Source organism: Chrysochloris asiatica, unplaced genomic scaffold (genome assembly GCF_000296735.1).
Source record: "Chrysochloris asiatica unplaced genomic scaffold, ChrAsi1.0 scaffold00012, whole genome shotgun sequence".
Taxonomy (NCBI): domain Eukaryota; kingdom Metazoa; phylum Chordata; class Mammalia; order Afrosoricida; family Chrysochloridae; genus Chrysochloris; species Chrysochloris asiatica.
The window spans coordinates 12,810,129-12,825,777 of NW_006408530.1; the positions used below are offsets into that span (position 1 = coordinate 12,810,129).

General features: G+C 40.6%; 1 protein-coding gene and 1 pseudogene across 2 annotated transcripts in view; both read right to left on the reverse strand.

Moving 5' to 3' along the window:
* The window catches only part of ACVR2A (activin A receptor, type IIA), a 141,758-nt gene extending 132,476 nt beyond the window's left edge, over window positions 1–9,282 (reverse strand). Inside the window, exons 1-2 of one of the 2 annotated variants that reach the window (XM_006834558.1) lie at window positions 9,116–9,171; window positions 8,635–8,767 (exon numbers count right to left, since the gene is read on the reverse strand). In XM_006834558.1, the coding sequence (XP_006834621.1) occupies window positions 8,635–8,689 (55 nt within the window). In that variant the 5' untranslated portion in view covers window positions 8,690–8,767; window positions 9,116–9,171. Of the gene's footprint in view, window positions 1–8,634; window positions 8,768–9,115 lie in introns of both variants that reach the window. The other variant, XM_006834559.1, reaches the window with a different exon arrangement.
* Window positions 8,969–15,649, reverse strand: part of LOC102813743 — a 30,118-nt pseudogene continuing 23,437 nt past the window's right edge.

Consider the following 15,649-nt stretch of genomic DNA (forward strand, 5'->3'; position numbering starts at 1 on the left):
GAGGCATCTGTACATGGATCAAGAGGCAGTTGTTCGAACAGAACATGGGAACACTGAATGATTTAAATTAAGAAAGGTGTGTGACAGGGTTCACCATACTTATTCAACCTGTATGCTGAGCAAATAATCCGAGAAGCTGGGTTATTTGAAGAAAAACGTGGCATCAAGATTGAAGGAAGACTCATTAATAATCTGCAATATGCAGATGATACAACCTTGCTTGCTGAAAGTGAAGAGGACTTTAAATATTTACTGATGAAGATCAAAGACCACAGCCTTCGGTATGGATTGCATCTCAATGTAAAGAAAGCAAAAATCCTCACCACTGGATCAATAAACAGCATTCTTAACAACAGAGAAAAGATTGAAATTGTCAAAGACTTCATTCTTCTTGGATCAACTATCAACACTCATGGAAGCAGCAGTCAAGAAATCAAACAACGTATTGCATTAGGCAAATCTGCTGCACAGGAACTTTTTCAAGTGTTGAAGAGCAAAGATGTAAGTTTGAGGACTAATGTGTACCTGACCCAAGCCATGGTATTTTCAATAACCTTATATTTAAATGCATGCAAAAGCTGGACAGTGAATAAGGAAGACCATAAAAGAATTGATACTTTTGAGTTATGGTGTTGGAGGAAAAATTTGAAAGTGGTCTGCCAAAAGAACCAAGAGATACGTTTTTAAAGAAGTGCAGCCAGAGTGCTCCCTGGAGGCCAAGATGGCCAAACTTCCTCTCTCATACTTCGGACATATTGTCAGGAGGCACCAGTCACTGGAAAAGGCTATCATGTTTGGTAGGGTAGAGGGTTAGAGAAAAAGAGGAAGACCCCCAGCAAGATGGATTGACAAAGTGGCAGCATCAATGGGCTCGAGCATGGCAACAATTGTGAGGTTGGCCCAGGAACGGGCAGTGTTTCATTTTGTTGTGCACAGGGTTGCTATGAGTCGGTACCAACTCGATGGCACCTAACAACAACAACAGCTGGTGGGTTTGAACCACCAACCTTGTAGTTAGCAGTCCAGGGCTTATCCTACAGTGCCACACCAGGAATCTAGAATTTGTTTAGCTGGAATATAAACCTCATATTGGAAGGGGCAACATCAGAATGCCTGGCATAGGTACCATTTAATCTCCAAACCACCCTCTGAGGTAGACATTATTGTTGTTTTTGTTGTTGAGTGCTGTCAAGTCGATTCTGACCCATAGTGACCCTGTCTGTATAGGGTTTCCAAGGAATGGCTGGTGAACTTGAATCGCCAACTTTGCCGTTCAAACTGACTTTGTAGTCCAATGCATTAACCCACAATGCAGTCTAGTGCATTAACCAACAATGTCACACAAGGACTCAGGACACTATTAATGTTCCCATTTTACAGATGACAAAACTCAGGCACACAGAGGTTAAGTGACTTGTCCATGCTTATATTGTGAAGCCAGTCAACCTTTAAATCCAAGAAGTCTAACTCCACCTGTACTGTTAGCCATTTTCCTAACAGGTTAGAGAAAATAGAAGCCAAATGATGAAGGACTTAGTATGCCATTCTAAGACTTTAGATTTTATGTTAAAGGTGACTCACACCTAGTGAAAGATATTCAACCTGGAGTGACAAATTCAGATTTATTTTTTAATGAGGTCACCCTGGCAGCTATGTGGATGAACTGAAAAGAGGAAATAGTGACAGGCAACTGGCTAGTCTTAACTAGAAAGGTACTACAATAATTTAGAGAAATGACAGATGAGCTAGACAGTGGCAGAGCTGTCACCCGGAACCTAAGTCTACTGACCACTACAACCACACACTTGCGCAGCAACCATAAAACTAATTTCCCCCCTTAAACCCACCATTGTTAAGAGCTCAAAATATCCAACCTCCGAAGCAAAGACACATCTCCTTTAGGTCCCTTAATTATACAAAAACCTGACCACTAGAGCATTCAGTCTGTGAAAGTAACTAGTAGAAATCTCACTGGAGAATGAAGCAAAGTCAACTGCTACGTACAATAGTTTTCTTACTTTCTTAATTTCTCCTTCTCCTTCCTCTATACACTATTCCTGGAACTTTCATGTTCAATAGTCAATTTGAAATCAATGTTCTGTCTAGACATGACTGTTATAACCTAACAGAATTAAATCTACCACAGAGGAAGGCTAATGTGGTCCCAGCAGTGGCAATAAATATGCTCTCTGGTCTAGGCAAATTTAGCTTAAACAGAAAGGATGAATGAATAATAACAAGAGATAGGCTTTAGCAAAGAGTTAAAAATAACCTGAATATTAAAAAGGAATTAAGAACAATCCAAGTGTGTATGTGTGTGGTATTGCAAAAACTAACAAATAAAAGAACAGTGCTTTCAGCACTATTTGGTTAATTCTTAAGTCCATGTATACCTCAGAGATATTGCAGGTTTGGCTCTAGACTACTGCAATAAAGCAAGTCACAAAAATTTCGTTGTTGTTTCCCAGTACATGTAAAAGTTATATGTATACTATTCTGTAGTCTATTAAGTATGTTATAGCATTATGAAAAAGTTTGAAATTGAGAATTACCAAAATGTGACAAAAGATACAAAGAGAGTGCATGCTGTTGAAAAAATGGCTATTATAGACTTGCTCAATGAACAGTTGCCACAAACCTTCATTTAAAAAAAAAAAAAAAAAAAAGGCAGAAGCTGCAAAACACAATAAAGGAAAATATACTTGTGCTCTAAATTCACCTCATTTTCATTTAAACCACAGTGATTCTTCCAGAGCCACTTTTGAGGCTATGTAGTGGTTGGGTTCCACTAGCAAGCAGTTTACCATAAAGAGAAATACAGAAAAGCAGTGAGGGAAAGGGAGTAGATAAGGAGCTGAGGAAAGAAGAAAGGCAACTCTAAGGAAAAGGAATGGAAGAAATGTCAAGTTACAGACTATACAGTAAAGAGTAAAGGAGAACAAGTTACCAACCTAACCTAATCACTATCTGGCACGTGGCAACATAACAGCAAAAAACACATTTAAATCAGATTTATGTGACACCAAAAATGAGCAATAAAGGTACTTAAAAAAGTAAAATGAAACAAAAGAAAATCTTAGAAGCTAAAGAAAATATAGAGATTACCAAAGTCTCATTTTGTTTAAACTTCACTTTTCATGAGACAGTGAGTTTGGGGGCCCAATGGAGAACATGTTAGTAGAATCAAAGATCTGTGTGAGGAGGTCTCAGACACAAACAGTAGTATGAGGCTTATTAGCAGACCTTATATGGGACTGACTTCAGAACTTTCCACTCAATGGTGTGCTGCCTTTTTTTTTTTTTTTTTAAGTTTATCCTGTTGTTAAGTGCTATCCTAGCTGGGTTAACTCCCTTATAACTGGAACTCAAAACAAGGTGTCATGTTGTTGTTGTCATGTGCCGTGGAGTCGGTTCCGACTCATAGCGACCCTGTACAGGGTTTCCGAGGCTGTAAATCTTTACGGGAGCAGAAAGCCTCATCTTTCTCCCATGGAGTGGCTGGTAGTTTCAAACTACTGACCTTAAGCTTTGCAGCCTGATTCGTAACCACTACGCTACCAGAGCTCCTTCAAAACAAGGCAAGCATGCATTAATTTTTATCAGGATTTTACATTAAAAAGGGCAAGGACCTTTAATAGGTTATAGAATACAACTTCATATAGTCTAAATTAGCCTAATGGTAACCCAAAACCAACTAATGATTCTCAAGTAAATTACAGAATTAAGAAGTCACTTTAAAAGTTTCTTGAAATTAAAATTAGCAGGGCAAAAGAAGTATCATTTTTTAATGATATAATTCAAGTAAAATGCAATAGTGAATATAATTTTTCCATATGAGACTTCTAAAACTTGCAGGCACCATGTTTCAGACACACAGACACACACAGAATCACCACCACTACTACAAGCTATTCCAACAGGGATAAAAAGAACTATGCTTAAATGGGATTATTATGGCAAAAAGACTAATGGAGCAACAGCAAATATAACTAACTTGATATTTTGACCAATCATTCATGATCCATGATAATATAGTCCTCAGGAGGACTGTACCATAACAAGTAATTGGCATGAGTTCATTTATAACAGGTAGCAAATTACTTTTATTAAGGTATAACAGAATGAAATAATTTATATACCTATATGCTGTCCTAGTGTGGCCCTGTGGGTTAATGCGCCAGACTGCAAGGCCGTTTGAACTTCAAGGTCGGCAGTTCAAGCTCACCAGTTGCTCCTCGGAAACCCTGTATAGGGTTGCTATAGGTCGGATCCGATTTAACAGCACTGAACAACAACAACAATGCTATTTCTCTAATTTAACCATGTTCTAATTTTATGAGATGATGAAACTTTCAATACAAGGTCACCTAGAAATCATAAATACAAGGTATTTGTAAAATTTAGAAGACTGTCTGCATAAGGGAGGTCAGAGCCCTTTTACTAATATATTAATGCTGTTCAAAATTAAGAGTTTAGAATAGGATTTCTCAACATCAACACTATGGACACTTGGGGGCGAACAATCTTTGTTGTGGGGAGTGCTGTCTGTGCATTATAGGATAATTAGCAGCATCCCCTGCCCTCTACCAAGTAGATACCAGTAGCACCCTCCTCCCAGTTATGATAACCAAAAATGTCTCCAAATGTCCCCTAGGGACAATTATTAATGTTGGCTGAGTATCCATGGCTTAGACCCATGCTTAGATCATAAATATAAAAACTTCAAAATGGATTGGGGGGGGATGTTTTCTTTGTTTTGTTTTTCTTCAGTTCTGGATGTTTCAATATACTATAGGAGAGGGTTTCAAAAGTTTGTGGAATCATAGAATTTTCCAAAGAACTTTTAAAGCCCCCTCTTATTTGAATTTGGTCACAGATCACATTTAAAAGATACAGTCTTTTAGAAAATAAAGTGTTTTAATATCTACCATTTATAAGCTAAAGTTTAGGAGAATCCCAGAGAAGTCTTTGTTTTGTCAACTCTCCCTCCAATCACACATATACTTACTCACAAATACACACACACACACAGAAAAATTATGTCAACTCTCCCTCCAGTCACTCATGGATGCACACATATATTATTCTATCATCTCTCCCTCCAATCTCATGGATACATACACACACACACACACACACACACACAATATTGCCTGACTGGCTGAACTGAAGAAAATATAATTACTTTATTTCATCAAATATATTGAACAGACTTATACTAGCTCCCGGAGTCCTGGTGTGGCACTGCAGGTTAATGCACTGAACTACAAAATAGGTTTGAACCTCAAGGTCGGCAGTTCAAGCTCATCAGTCACTCCTCAGAAACCTATCTATACAGGGTCCCTATGAGTCAGAACCAACTCGACGGCACTTTAACAATACGAGCTCCCACAGAAGCCAAAGGAATTCTCAATTAACTTCAATGTAACTCCAATACCACAATAGAGGCATCACTCTAGCTATGACAAACCTAACTACAAGAGCAAGTATTAATCTCCTCCTTTCATTTTAGCAAACTGTGAAGAAAGATACAAATTAACTACAGGCAGTCCCCAGATTATGAACTTTGGATTTACATACAACTGGTAGTTACAGTCCATTAAACTTAATATATTAAAAATGCAAGGTTCATAATAACAAATGGGGCTATTTTGTGTGAAACATCAAAGCAGTATTGCTACTATACTATGTTAAATATGTTACAGTGTATCTGATAGTGTTTAATGTTTTTATATACAAAATGAATACTATATACCAAGACAAACATCTAACTAACAAACCATACCTGTTTTCATTTACATACAAATTTAATTTAAAGACTGACTCTAAAGAAGGGAACTGGTCCATAATCTGGGTACTGCCTACACAGTGCTTATTAAAAAAAAAAAAAAAAAACAAAGAAGCAGATTTATATTTTGAAACAGAATCTGAAGATAGAGGAATGAAAATTTTCAGAGCTAAGGGAAATCTAAAGCGCTCCAAAGTGAGGACAAAGACTTGGAATGAGAGAAAAAAGAAGAAATTATATACTAGCCAAATCCTACAGGAAAAGGAGCCCTGGTGGCGCATGGTTAAGTACTTGGCTACTAACAGAAAGGAACGAGGTTCAAACCCACCAGGCCCTCTACAGGAGAAAGATGTGGCAGTCTGCTCCCGTAAAGATTATACAGCACTGGAAGCCCTAGGAGGCAGTTCTACTCTGTCCTATAGGCCACTGAGTCCACATAGAGTTGACAGCAATGAGTTTGGGGTTTTTTTAGTATTTACATTCTACAGGAATAATCTGCATAACTGGTCTGCAGAATATAGACCATGGAATGGAAAATGAAAAATCAAAGTCCACAAAACAGTAATAGAAACAGTAAACACTCATCCTAAGCACAAGAATAAAACTGCTCTTTACTACTGTTCCCATTTGATTTAAGAAAGGAAAAAACAAATATCCAGAAACAACAAACTGACAACTTGAGAAAATTTTCAATTCTCATAAAAATAGCCATCCACATGCTTCCAGCATACTAGAGTATACATTACATACAAAAATCAATTAGAAGAAACACAATAAACTCTTTTTTTTACAGAGCATTTGATCCACAACAAAAGTCCTTTAAAAAAAAAAATCAAACATTTCAAGTACTAAAAATGTTCAGGTATAAATATGGAATAAGGTCTTTAGGATTACTTCAATTATCTTTGATAAGAATCACATAGTTTAGTTCAATCAGAAATGTTCATTTAGAAAAAACGATGCAACAATATTTAATATTAGTTTCACTTTAAGTGGTGAGTACCTATATGCCCTATAGCACCAAAACTATTTTAAAAACTATGGTTATTAACCTCCTGGCCCAGTGAAAATAATTCTTCAAGAAACTGATGTTCAATTCTTTTTACTTTCCAACCACATAGAGGAAGCTGTAAGATAGCCTGCTTTTTCAGAAGGAATACCCTGAGACTGCTCAAGAACAACCTCATTCACCAATTAGTATGATGGAGGTGGATTTGGGAGGGAATCATGTCCATAATTCCTTCCAGTAGCCACGATGCCCCTCCTCCTCAAGGGCAGGAGATCAGAAAAGCGATGTGAACCAGAAGAGTTCACCAACCAAAAAATAGAGGAGCAGAGATGTGGAGGAAAAGGAATACTTCAGGGGAAAATAAAAACTACATGGTTATGTCACATAAACAAGAGGTTTAATGCTTTCAAGGCCTTCATTCATTTCAGATACACCATTGTTTATCTTCCTCCCCATACCATGCACAAAAAGACTGTCAGCCTGCCTTAAGCATGTTCCTTCTTCCATTTAAACAGACATGATTCTTTTGGTTAATCTCTGGCAATGATCGCCATTTCACAACACATTCAGCCCACCCGGAACTAATCAATACCACTACAGACATAAGACTAGACTTTATCCATTTATTAACCACAAAGAAATGTACCAATCAGCAAAATTCTATACATTACAAAAGATTCTACTAAAAAGGGAGGAGGGAGAAGATGGACAGACCCACAAATACACACAATACAGAGGTACACAAAGAAAAGACTACCACCTTCCAATTTCCCTGTGACAAATGAGATAAAGACATGGCCGTGAAACCTGTCAATACGCCAGCCCCCCCACCATAATTTTATTTTACAATCTAGTGACGAGCATTGAATTTTATGATAAACAGATCAGCTGCAACTTAAAAATTGTTGCATCTAACTCTACTGTTATGTACATTTGCACACCTTTGGGCTAGATGCAGTACTCATTTACAGAATTTCAAGTACAAAAGAATAGTTTTTCCAACCACTGGTTGCAACCACAGAACATTCTCTCACAAAATCCATATTTCAAAAATTAAGTAGCAAAATTATTCTCCCAATTTGGGCAAATTTTTACTTTATGATTACAGGTATTTAACAATAAGAACAATTGCATATGAGCAGTTCTAACGCGAAAACAATACAAAGCGTTTAAAATAAGTAGGTAAGCAAAATGTATGCCCGAAAAGAGCTCACAAGTGGTGGTTGAAAGCCAGCAAATTACAAACACACAAGTGGATACCTCTTCTGCACTGGGTTATAGTTAATACTCCAACAACTACAACTATTTTTAACATTGCTGGGCACCGAAGTTGAAGAAAACGTGAGAAGAGACCCAGATGAAATCGCTGAGATGATACATTGTTTCTCACGGTCAAAATTAAGTAGCAACTAACCTGATCTGTGTCGTAATAGTCACCTCTGAAGCGCTAATTATAAGACGGAAAGGAAAAAAAAAAAAAAACCACGCTTATTTTTGGGAGATCCCACATTAAATGGCATTTCTGAGTACGTCGTTCGGGTCTCAACCTTTGCATAAATTGTCACTTGTGGTATTTGTGGGTTAATTGCAACCCAACCAGCGCTGTCATCCAGTGTTATGGTCACAGACCATGACTTTCTCACTTCCACAACAGAGAAGTCACTTGAATCAGCTTGCCAACCTTAAAACGAGAAAAATCCATGGAGGTTTCCAGATCACAATCAGACCAGGGGGGCGGCAGCAGAGGGGGCTCCGCTGAAGCTCAACGACCCAACAACAAGCGCCGCCGCCAGCAGCAGCAGCAGCAGCCCCGCCGCGTCGCGCTCCCTGCACCTACCTGAAGAACAAGAGATAAGAAAGACTGCAAACGCCAACTTTGCTGCAGCTCCCATTTTCCCCAGGCGCCGGGGAATCCGTAGGAAGTTCTCGTTAAATATCCAGTTCCTGGGTCTTCCACGGAGACAAATCTCCTGGTATGAAATCAACCGTCATAAAACATACTCGGAAACCCCGTCCAAAAAAACGTTCATGGGGTTTAAAAAAAAAAAGAGAGGGAAAACAAAAAAGGCACAACAATTTTTTAAAAATTTGCACCACGGGGAAAACCGCCACACACACGCACAGCACTCAAAACCAAACAACGAAAAGCCAACAACAACAAAAGCGGGTTTTTAAATCACTGTCAAAATCACTGTCAGCTTCGCTCGCCTCTCGGGTCTCTCAGAACAAAACGCCAGGTTGAGGCGACGCGAAGGCGGCGGCGCCCGCTGCCGCCCGGACAGTCCGCGAACCGAGCTGGGTCCGACGTCCGGACCGACCTTCAACCCGGACACCCAAAGTCCGCGGATCACTGGCGGCCGATCCCGAGGCGGTGGCGGCGCAGGGAAGGAGAGGCGGACGACTGCGAAGGCGGCACAGGCGGCGGCCAAGTTCTGGTCCAGGCTTTGGCTCCGGCTCCGGGCTCCGAGCTCGGCCGCGTTTTTGGTCTCCTGGCCTCCGCCGGGCCCCGCCCCCCAGACTTCCGGTTCCGGCCCAAAGCTGGAAGCCTGGCGCGGCGGAGGAACGCGCGGCGGTGGCGGCAGCGGCCGGGCGCAGCGCGCGTGCCGGGCCGGAAGCGCGAGGAGATTGTCGGGGAAGAGAGGCGGGAGCGGGGGAGGGGTGAGAGTGCGAGGGCGGGGCCGGCTGGAGAGTGAGGGGGCGGGGCGGACGGAGGCTCGATACCGCGAGGCCTCGGCGTCCGGCCTTCTTTGGTCAGAGATCCCGCGAGAAAGGGGCGCAGGCACCTCAAAGCCCCCGTGCTCTGACTTGGCTGTGGTGCTCTAGCGGGTGGGCGGGTGACTGTGAACGGGTATTGTGCGGTCCGGTTTTCCAAATCAAGGCCCCTGTCCTCTCTTGAGTGCACGACCGGTGGTCAGGTGAAGCCTGAAAGAAATAGGATACTAAGGCGAGTGGGCGGCCGGGGACGCCTCCGAGGGGCGTTTGCCGCACCTTGCCTTTCCTCTGGGGGTCGCTTTGCCCGCTCTGAGACTACGGGCGCCGAATGAGTGGAAGCTGGGTGTGGGAGCTGGTTCACTGCGCCTGCAGAGCTGCCCACCACCCGCATGCTTAGAGCACACGAGCAGGTGTCTGCACCCTGAGCCTTAGCGATGCGTCCCACTCCTGTGGCTTCTGCTAAGCGTTTTGCTTTTCGGCTAAAAGAAGGGAGGGAGGTGGAGATCAACGATGATGGGCTACCTACCCAGTCAAGATGTCCACACCAATTATCATGTTGTGCAATTTTAATACATTCCCACCGATCTCTTTCCTTTACACAAAGCATTGTGTACAGAACTTCTATGTCTACAATAGATTGGCAAATAAAATTAAATAAAACCCTGCAGATTCCCATCAATGGTCAAGTGTTTGTTTTCTCCAATTTTAATCATTTTAGGGCTCTTTTGTCCCGCAATTGCTTACCAGGTGCTGTATAAGGTACAGCCTAGGAATATAAAATGTAAAAATAGGATCGCTACCTCACAGTGGCACCACTGGGGTTCATGTCACCCAGTGCAAATGAAAACATTGATTTCCAGCTTACTGTAATTGTGTAATAACGACAGCACTGACCAAGTGCTTTTGTTGTTCTTAGTTGGACTCAGCAATCTTATGTATAACTGCCCGGTCCTGCCTGTCCTTGTACCTCTTGCCATATTTGAGCCCATTTTTGCAGCCACTTGGTCAAACCATCTCTTTGAGGGTCTTCCTTTTTTTTCACTCACCCTCAGTTTTACCAGAGACTTTCCTAGAGACTGGCCGCTCCTATAATATGCCCAAAGTATGTGAGATGAAGTCTAACATCCTTGCATCTAAGGAGCATTCTGGCTATACTTTGAAACATGTTTTTCTAGCAATCCATTCTATAGTTAATACCCTTCACCAACAAAACAATTCAAATGCATCAAGTCTTTCATCTTCTTTATTTATTGTCCCGTTTTCACATGCACATGAGACTATTGAAAGTACCAGGGCTTGGAGTGCATTGAAAGTTCAAAAAGGGAATTAGCATAGACTTTTAGCCTTGTTTATATATTTAGCCTTGTTTATATATTAATACACGTTTAAGTGGGGCTTCTGAAAAATGTCTTTGTTACTAACTACAGGGATAGACTCTTGTTGTGGCGCTGTAGGATTACACTGGACCACAAACCATAGGGTGAGCAGTTCAAACCCACCAGCTGCTGTTTGGAAACCGGAACAGGATCCCTGTGAGTCAGAACGGACTCCACAACACTTAGCAACAATAGGAATTTTTTTTATGAAAATAAATTTCTGCTGAAGCACTGCAGACATTTGGGGGTTATGCCTCTGACACTGTCACTCAGTGTAGTCTGCACCTCCGGCTCCCAAACTCCCCTATTGACCACCACTGTTATCTCAAGGAACTCAGTGTTTACTGCATTCAGTTGGCTACAGAATGAAAACTAAAGACCATGTTAAAGAACTAGTTGTTCTTTAACATACAATCGTGAGCTCCTTAAGGAGTCCTGGTAGCAGAGTAGGTTGGTTACAAGTTGGGCTGCTAACTGCAAGGTCAGCAATTTGAATCTACCTTAGGAAAAAGAGAAGGCTTTTGGCTCTCATAAAGATTTACAGCCTCGGAAACCCTTTGCTGGATCCCTATGAGTCAGAACTGATTCCAAGGCACACAACCACCATGACCACCACCAGTGAGCTCCACAAAGGTAGGGATCTTGTCTGTCTTCTCCATTTGTATCCCAGAACCTACAAGTGTCTAGCATGTGTTATTGTTAGTTGCCATGGAATCAGTTAGTTCCAACTCATAGTGACCCTGTGCACAGTAGAACAAAACACTGCCTGGTCCTGTGCCATTCTCACAGTTGTTATGTTTGACCCCATTATTGCTGCCATGTGTCAATCCATCTCACTGGGGATCTTCCTCTTTTTTTCACTGATCCTCCACTTTTTCAATCATTATGTCCTTCTCCAGGGACTGGTCCCTCCTGATAACATGTCCAAAGTATGAAAGATAAAGTGTAGCATATAAGAGGACTTAATACACACATGCATAAATGACCAGAGAGTCCTGGTATGGCACTGTAGGATAAGCACTGGACTGTTAAACGCAAGGCCAGCTGTTCAAATCCACCAGCCGCTTGTTGGAAACCCTATTTAGGGTTGCTACGAGTCACAACCCACTCAATGGCATAAATGACCAGAGCATGGCCTTTTTTTTGTTGTTGTTTTTAACACATTATTCTACATATATGCCACACATTTTTTATGTTTTTTTTAATAAAACAATAATAGATCCACAACTATATGGTGAATTCATACTTTACCTGTGGTTTTCTGATTCCCACATTTTTCCCACAAAGCCAAACCTTCTCCCTTGTACTTAGCGTTTTCTTTTTCTCTTGCTATAAATTACTCTGTATTTCTGTCTATTAAGTTCATCCTGTAATTATCTGCCCATTTCTACAACTTGTCTTTAAACTGCCTCCAAGATTTCTAAGTCATGGAGCGCAGAATTTGACTGAGATTGTGCAATAGTTAAGAGAAGTCCCAAGTTAGTGTCTAAATTATCTCATTTTAGGAAGTTCTCTTGACTTTATGAGCTGCTCAGAGAAATAAGTATAAACCTTCCTTCATTCTCTGGTTGAATCAGGGGTTGCCACTAACTTTCTGCAATAGAAGAGTGAATTGGATTTAGAAGCATTTTCAGTTCACTCAGGAGCCCTGGTGGCCCAGTGGGCTGCTGACTGCAAGATCAATGCCTCAAACCTGCTACAAGAGAGAATGATGAGGCTGTCTGCTCCAGTAAAGAGTTATTATTGGAAACCTACAGGTTTAGTTGGAATTCCCTGTACTGCAGTGAGTCAGTTCATTCAGGAGCTTGATGCTAGTTAAACACCAAATCCTCGACTCCTGGTGTGGCACTGTAGGATCAGCACTGAACTGCAAACCACAAGGTTGGCAGTACAAACCCATCAGTTGCTCCTCCGAGACCCTATACAGGGTCGCTATGAGTCGTAACGGGCTCTACAACACTTAACAACAACAACAAACCTGGAATCAGGCCCCACTGTTGTCTTATCTCTGTATCACTTTGATACTGCTTGAATTGTGAAACCAGAGAAAGTGGAATAACCAGAATTGCAAGTAATAGGATTAAAACTGGAAATTAAATTCCTTATCTTACCACCCAAGTTTTCCAGTATGAGAATGTAAGAATAGTAGTATTCTGTAATATTAAAGGGAGTCCTGGTGTGGCTTTGTAGGCTAATGTGCTGGACTGCAAAGTCATTTGAACCACAAGGTCGGTGGTTCAAGCTCACCAGCCTCTCCTTGGAAACCGTATACAGGGTCGCTATGGGTCAGACTGACTCGATGGCACTTCACAACAACAACATAGTATTAAAGAGGAGCTACAAATCAAAGTTTTCGCTAAAATATCCTTTAAGTAAAGAGTTAAATAACCCCATGGGAAGTTATTAACATCCAATTACAGCAATCATAAGGGTCCTGGTGGCACAGTGATTGAAGCCCTTGGTTGCTAACCTAAACGTCAGGGATTTGAACCCATCATCTGTTCCATGGAAGAAAGATGAGGCTATCTGCTTCTACAAAGAGTTACAGTCTTGGAAACCCCATGGGCATGTCTATTCTGTCCTATAGGGTCCTTGTGAATCAGAATCAACTCAGTGACAGTGGATTTGGTTTTAACAGTAGTCATCTATTCTGTACCTAAATCTGTGCTCACCCTGACCCTACATTTAAATTAAAAAAAAATGATTTAACCTAATAGACTTAGGAGTGTGTGGCTAATTCTACTGGAATTCCAAAGCATAGAAAGAAGATGGAGATATCTATGGCTAGCTCTGCAGCTATTCTTTCCTCCCTGTATGCTAGAATCCATTTCTCTTATCACAAATACAACGCCTCCATAACACAGCATCTACTGTACAAGCTGGGTTTAGGAAGGAAGAGAAGGAACATGAAGAGGATCCTGGTCTGTCAAAGCTTTATGGTGTAAACAACTTAAGTTAATGTCACTCAGTCTCCAAATCTAAAGCCTGGCCTTGTATCTACTTCAATGCTAGCTTGGTTCAGGTGCACCTTAGTTCTCAAACTGACATCTTTGCTCTTAAACTCTTTAAAAAGGTCTACTGCAGCAGAGCCTTTACCTAATGCAATACGCCATTTGATTTCTTGACTCCATGAGTGTTGATGATGAATCCAAGCAAAATCAAGTCTTTGACAATGTCAACCTTTTCTCCATTTATCATGATGTCATTTATTATTCCAGTGGTAAGGATTTTTGTTTACTTTACATTAAGGTGCATCCCAGACTGAAGACCGTGGTCTTTGATTTTCATCAGTATATATTTTAAGTCCTCTTGGTTTTCAGCAAGCCAGGTTGTATCATCTGCATATCACAAGTTGTTAATGAGTCTTCCTCATATCCTGATGCCACATTCTTCTTCATACAACCAGCTTCCCAAGATTATTTGCTCAGCATAGAAATTTAATAAGTATACTGAAAGATTACAACCCTAGCACACACTCCTTTACCTGATTTTAAGCCTTTGTTCTGTTTGAATGACTGCCTCTTTGTCTATGTACAGGTTCCTCATGAGCACAAGTAAATGTTCTCATTCTCCTCAATATTGTCTACAGCTGGTCATGATCCACACAGTCATCATGTAAAGTGGTAAGTAAATCATATGGTAAACATGTTTCTGGTATTCTCTGCTTTTAGAGATACAGCTGATGTCAGCAATGATATCCTTCATTCCATATCTTTGTCTGAATCTGACTTAAACTTTTAGCAATTACATTTCATGTACTATTTCAGCCATTTTTAAATGATCTTTAGCAAAATTTTACTTACATGTGATAGTAATGATATTGTGCTATGACTTCTGCATTCCATTGGGTCACCTTTGTAATGGGCACAAATATGGATTTCTTCCAATAAGTTGGCCAGGTAGCTGTTTACCAAATTTCTTGGCACAGATGAGCTAATGCCTCCAGTGTTGCATCAGTTTGTTGATATTTTTCATTTGTATTCCATCAATTACTGATGCCTTGTTCTTTGCCATTGCCTTCAGTGTACGTTGGCCTTCCTCCTTCAGCATCATTGGCTCTTGATCATATGCTACCTCTTGAAATGGTTGAACATCAACCATATCTTTTTGATACAGTGACTCTCTGTGTTCCTTCTAACTTCTTTTGATGCTTTCTGCATCTTTCAATATTTTGTCCAAAGAATTCTTCAGTACTGAAAATCGAGGCTTGATTTTTTCCCCTCAGGTCTTATAGCTTGAGAAATGCTGAGTATGTTCTTCCCTTATGTTCTCTAACTCCAGATCTTTGCACATTTGATTTGTCTTCATAAGCTGCCCTTCAAAATTTTCTGTTTAACTCTTTTACCTCCTCATTTCTTCCATTTGCAATAGCATCTCTACGCTGGAGAGCAAATTTAGAGTCTTTTCTAAGATCCATATGGTCTTTTCTTTCTTCTTTGTCTTCTTAGTGACCTTGTGCTTTCTTTCTGTATGATGTTCTTGATGTTATCCCACAACTCTTCTGGTTTTGGGTCATTAGTGTCTAATACCATCAAATCTGTTCTTGAGATCATCTCTAAATTCAGGTAGGATATGTTCAAGGTCATAAAGGCACTAATAGACGTGTTTTAATTTTTTTCAGCTTCAGCCTGAACTTGCATATGATCAGTTGATGCTCTATTCCACAGTCTGTCCCGGTCTTCTTTTTGCTGATGATATGGAGCTTTTCCATCATCTTTTTCCGCAGATATAGTCAATTTGATTTCTGTGTATTTTATCTGATGA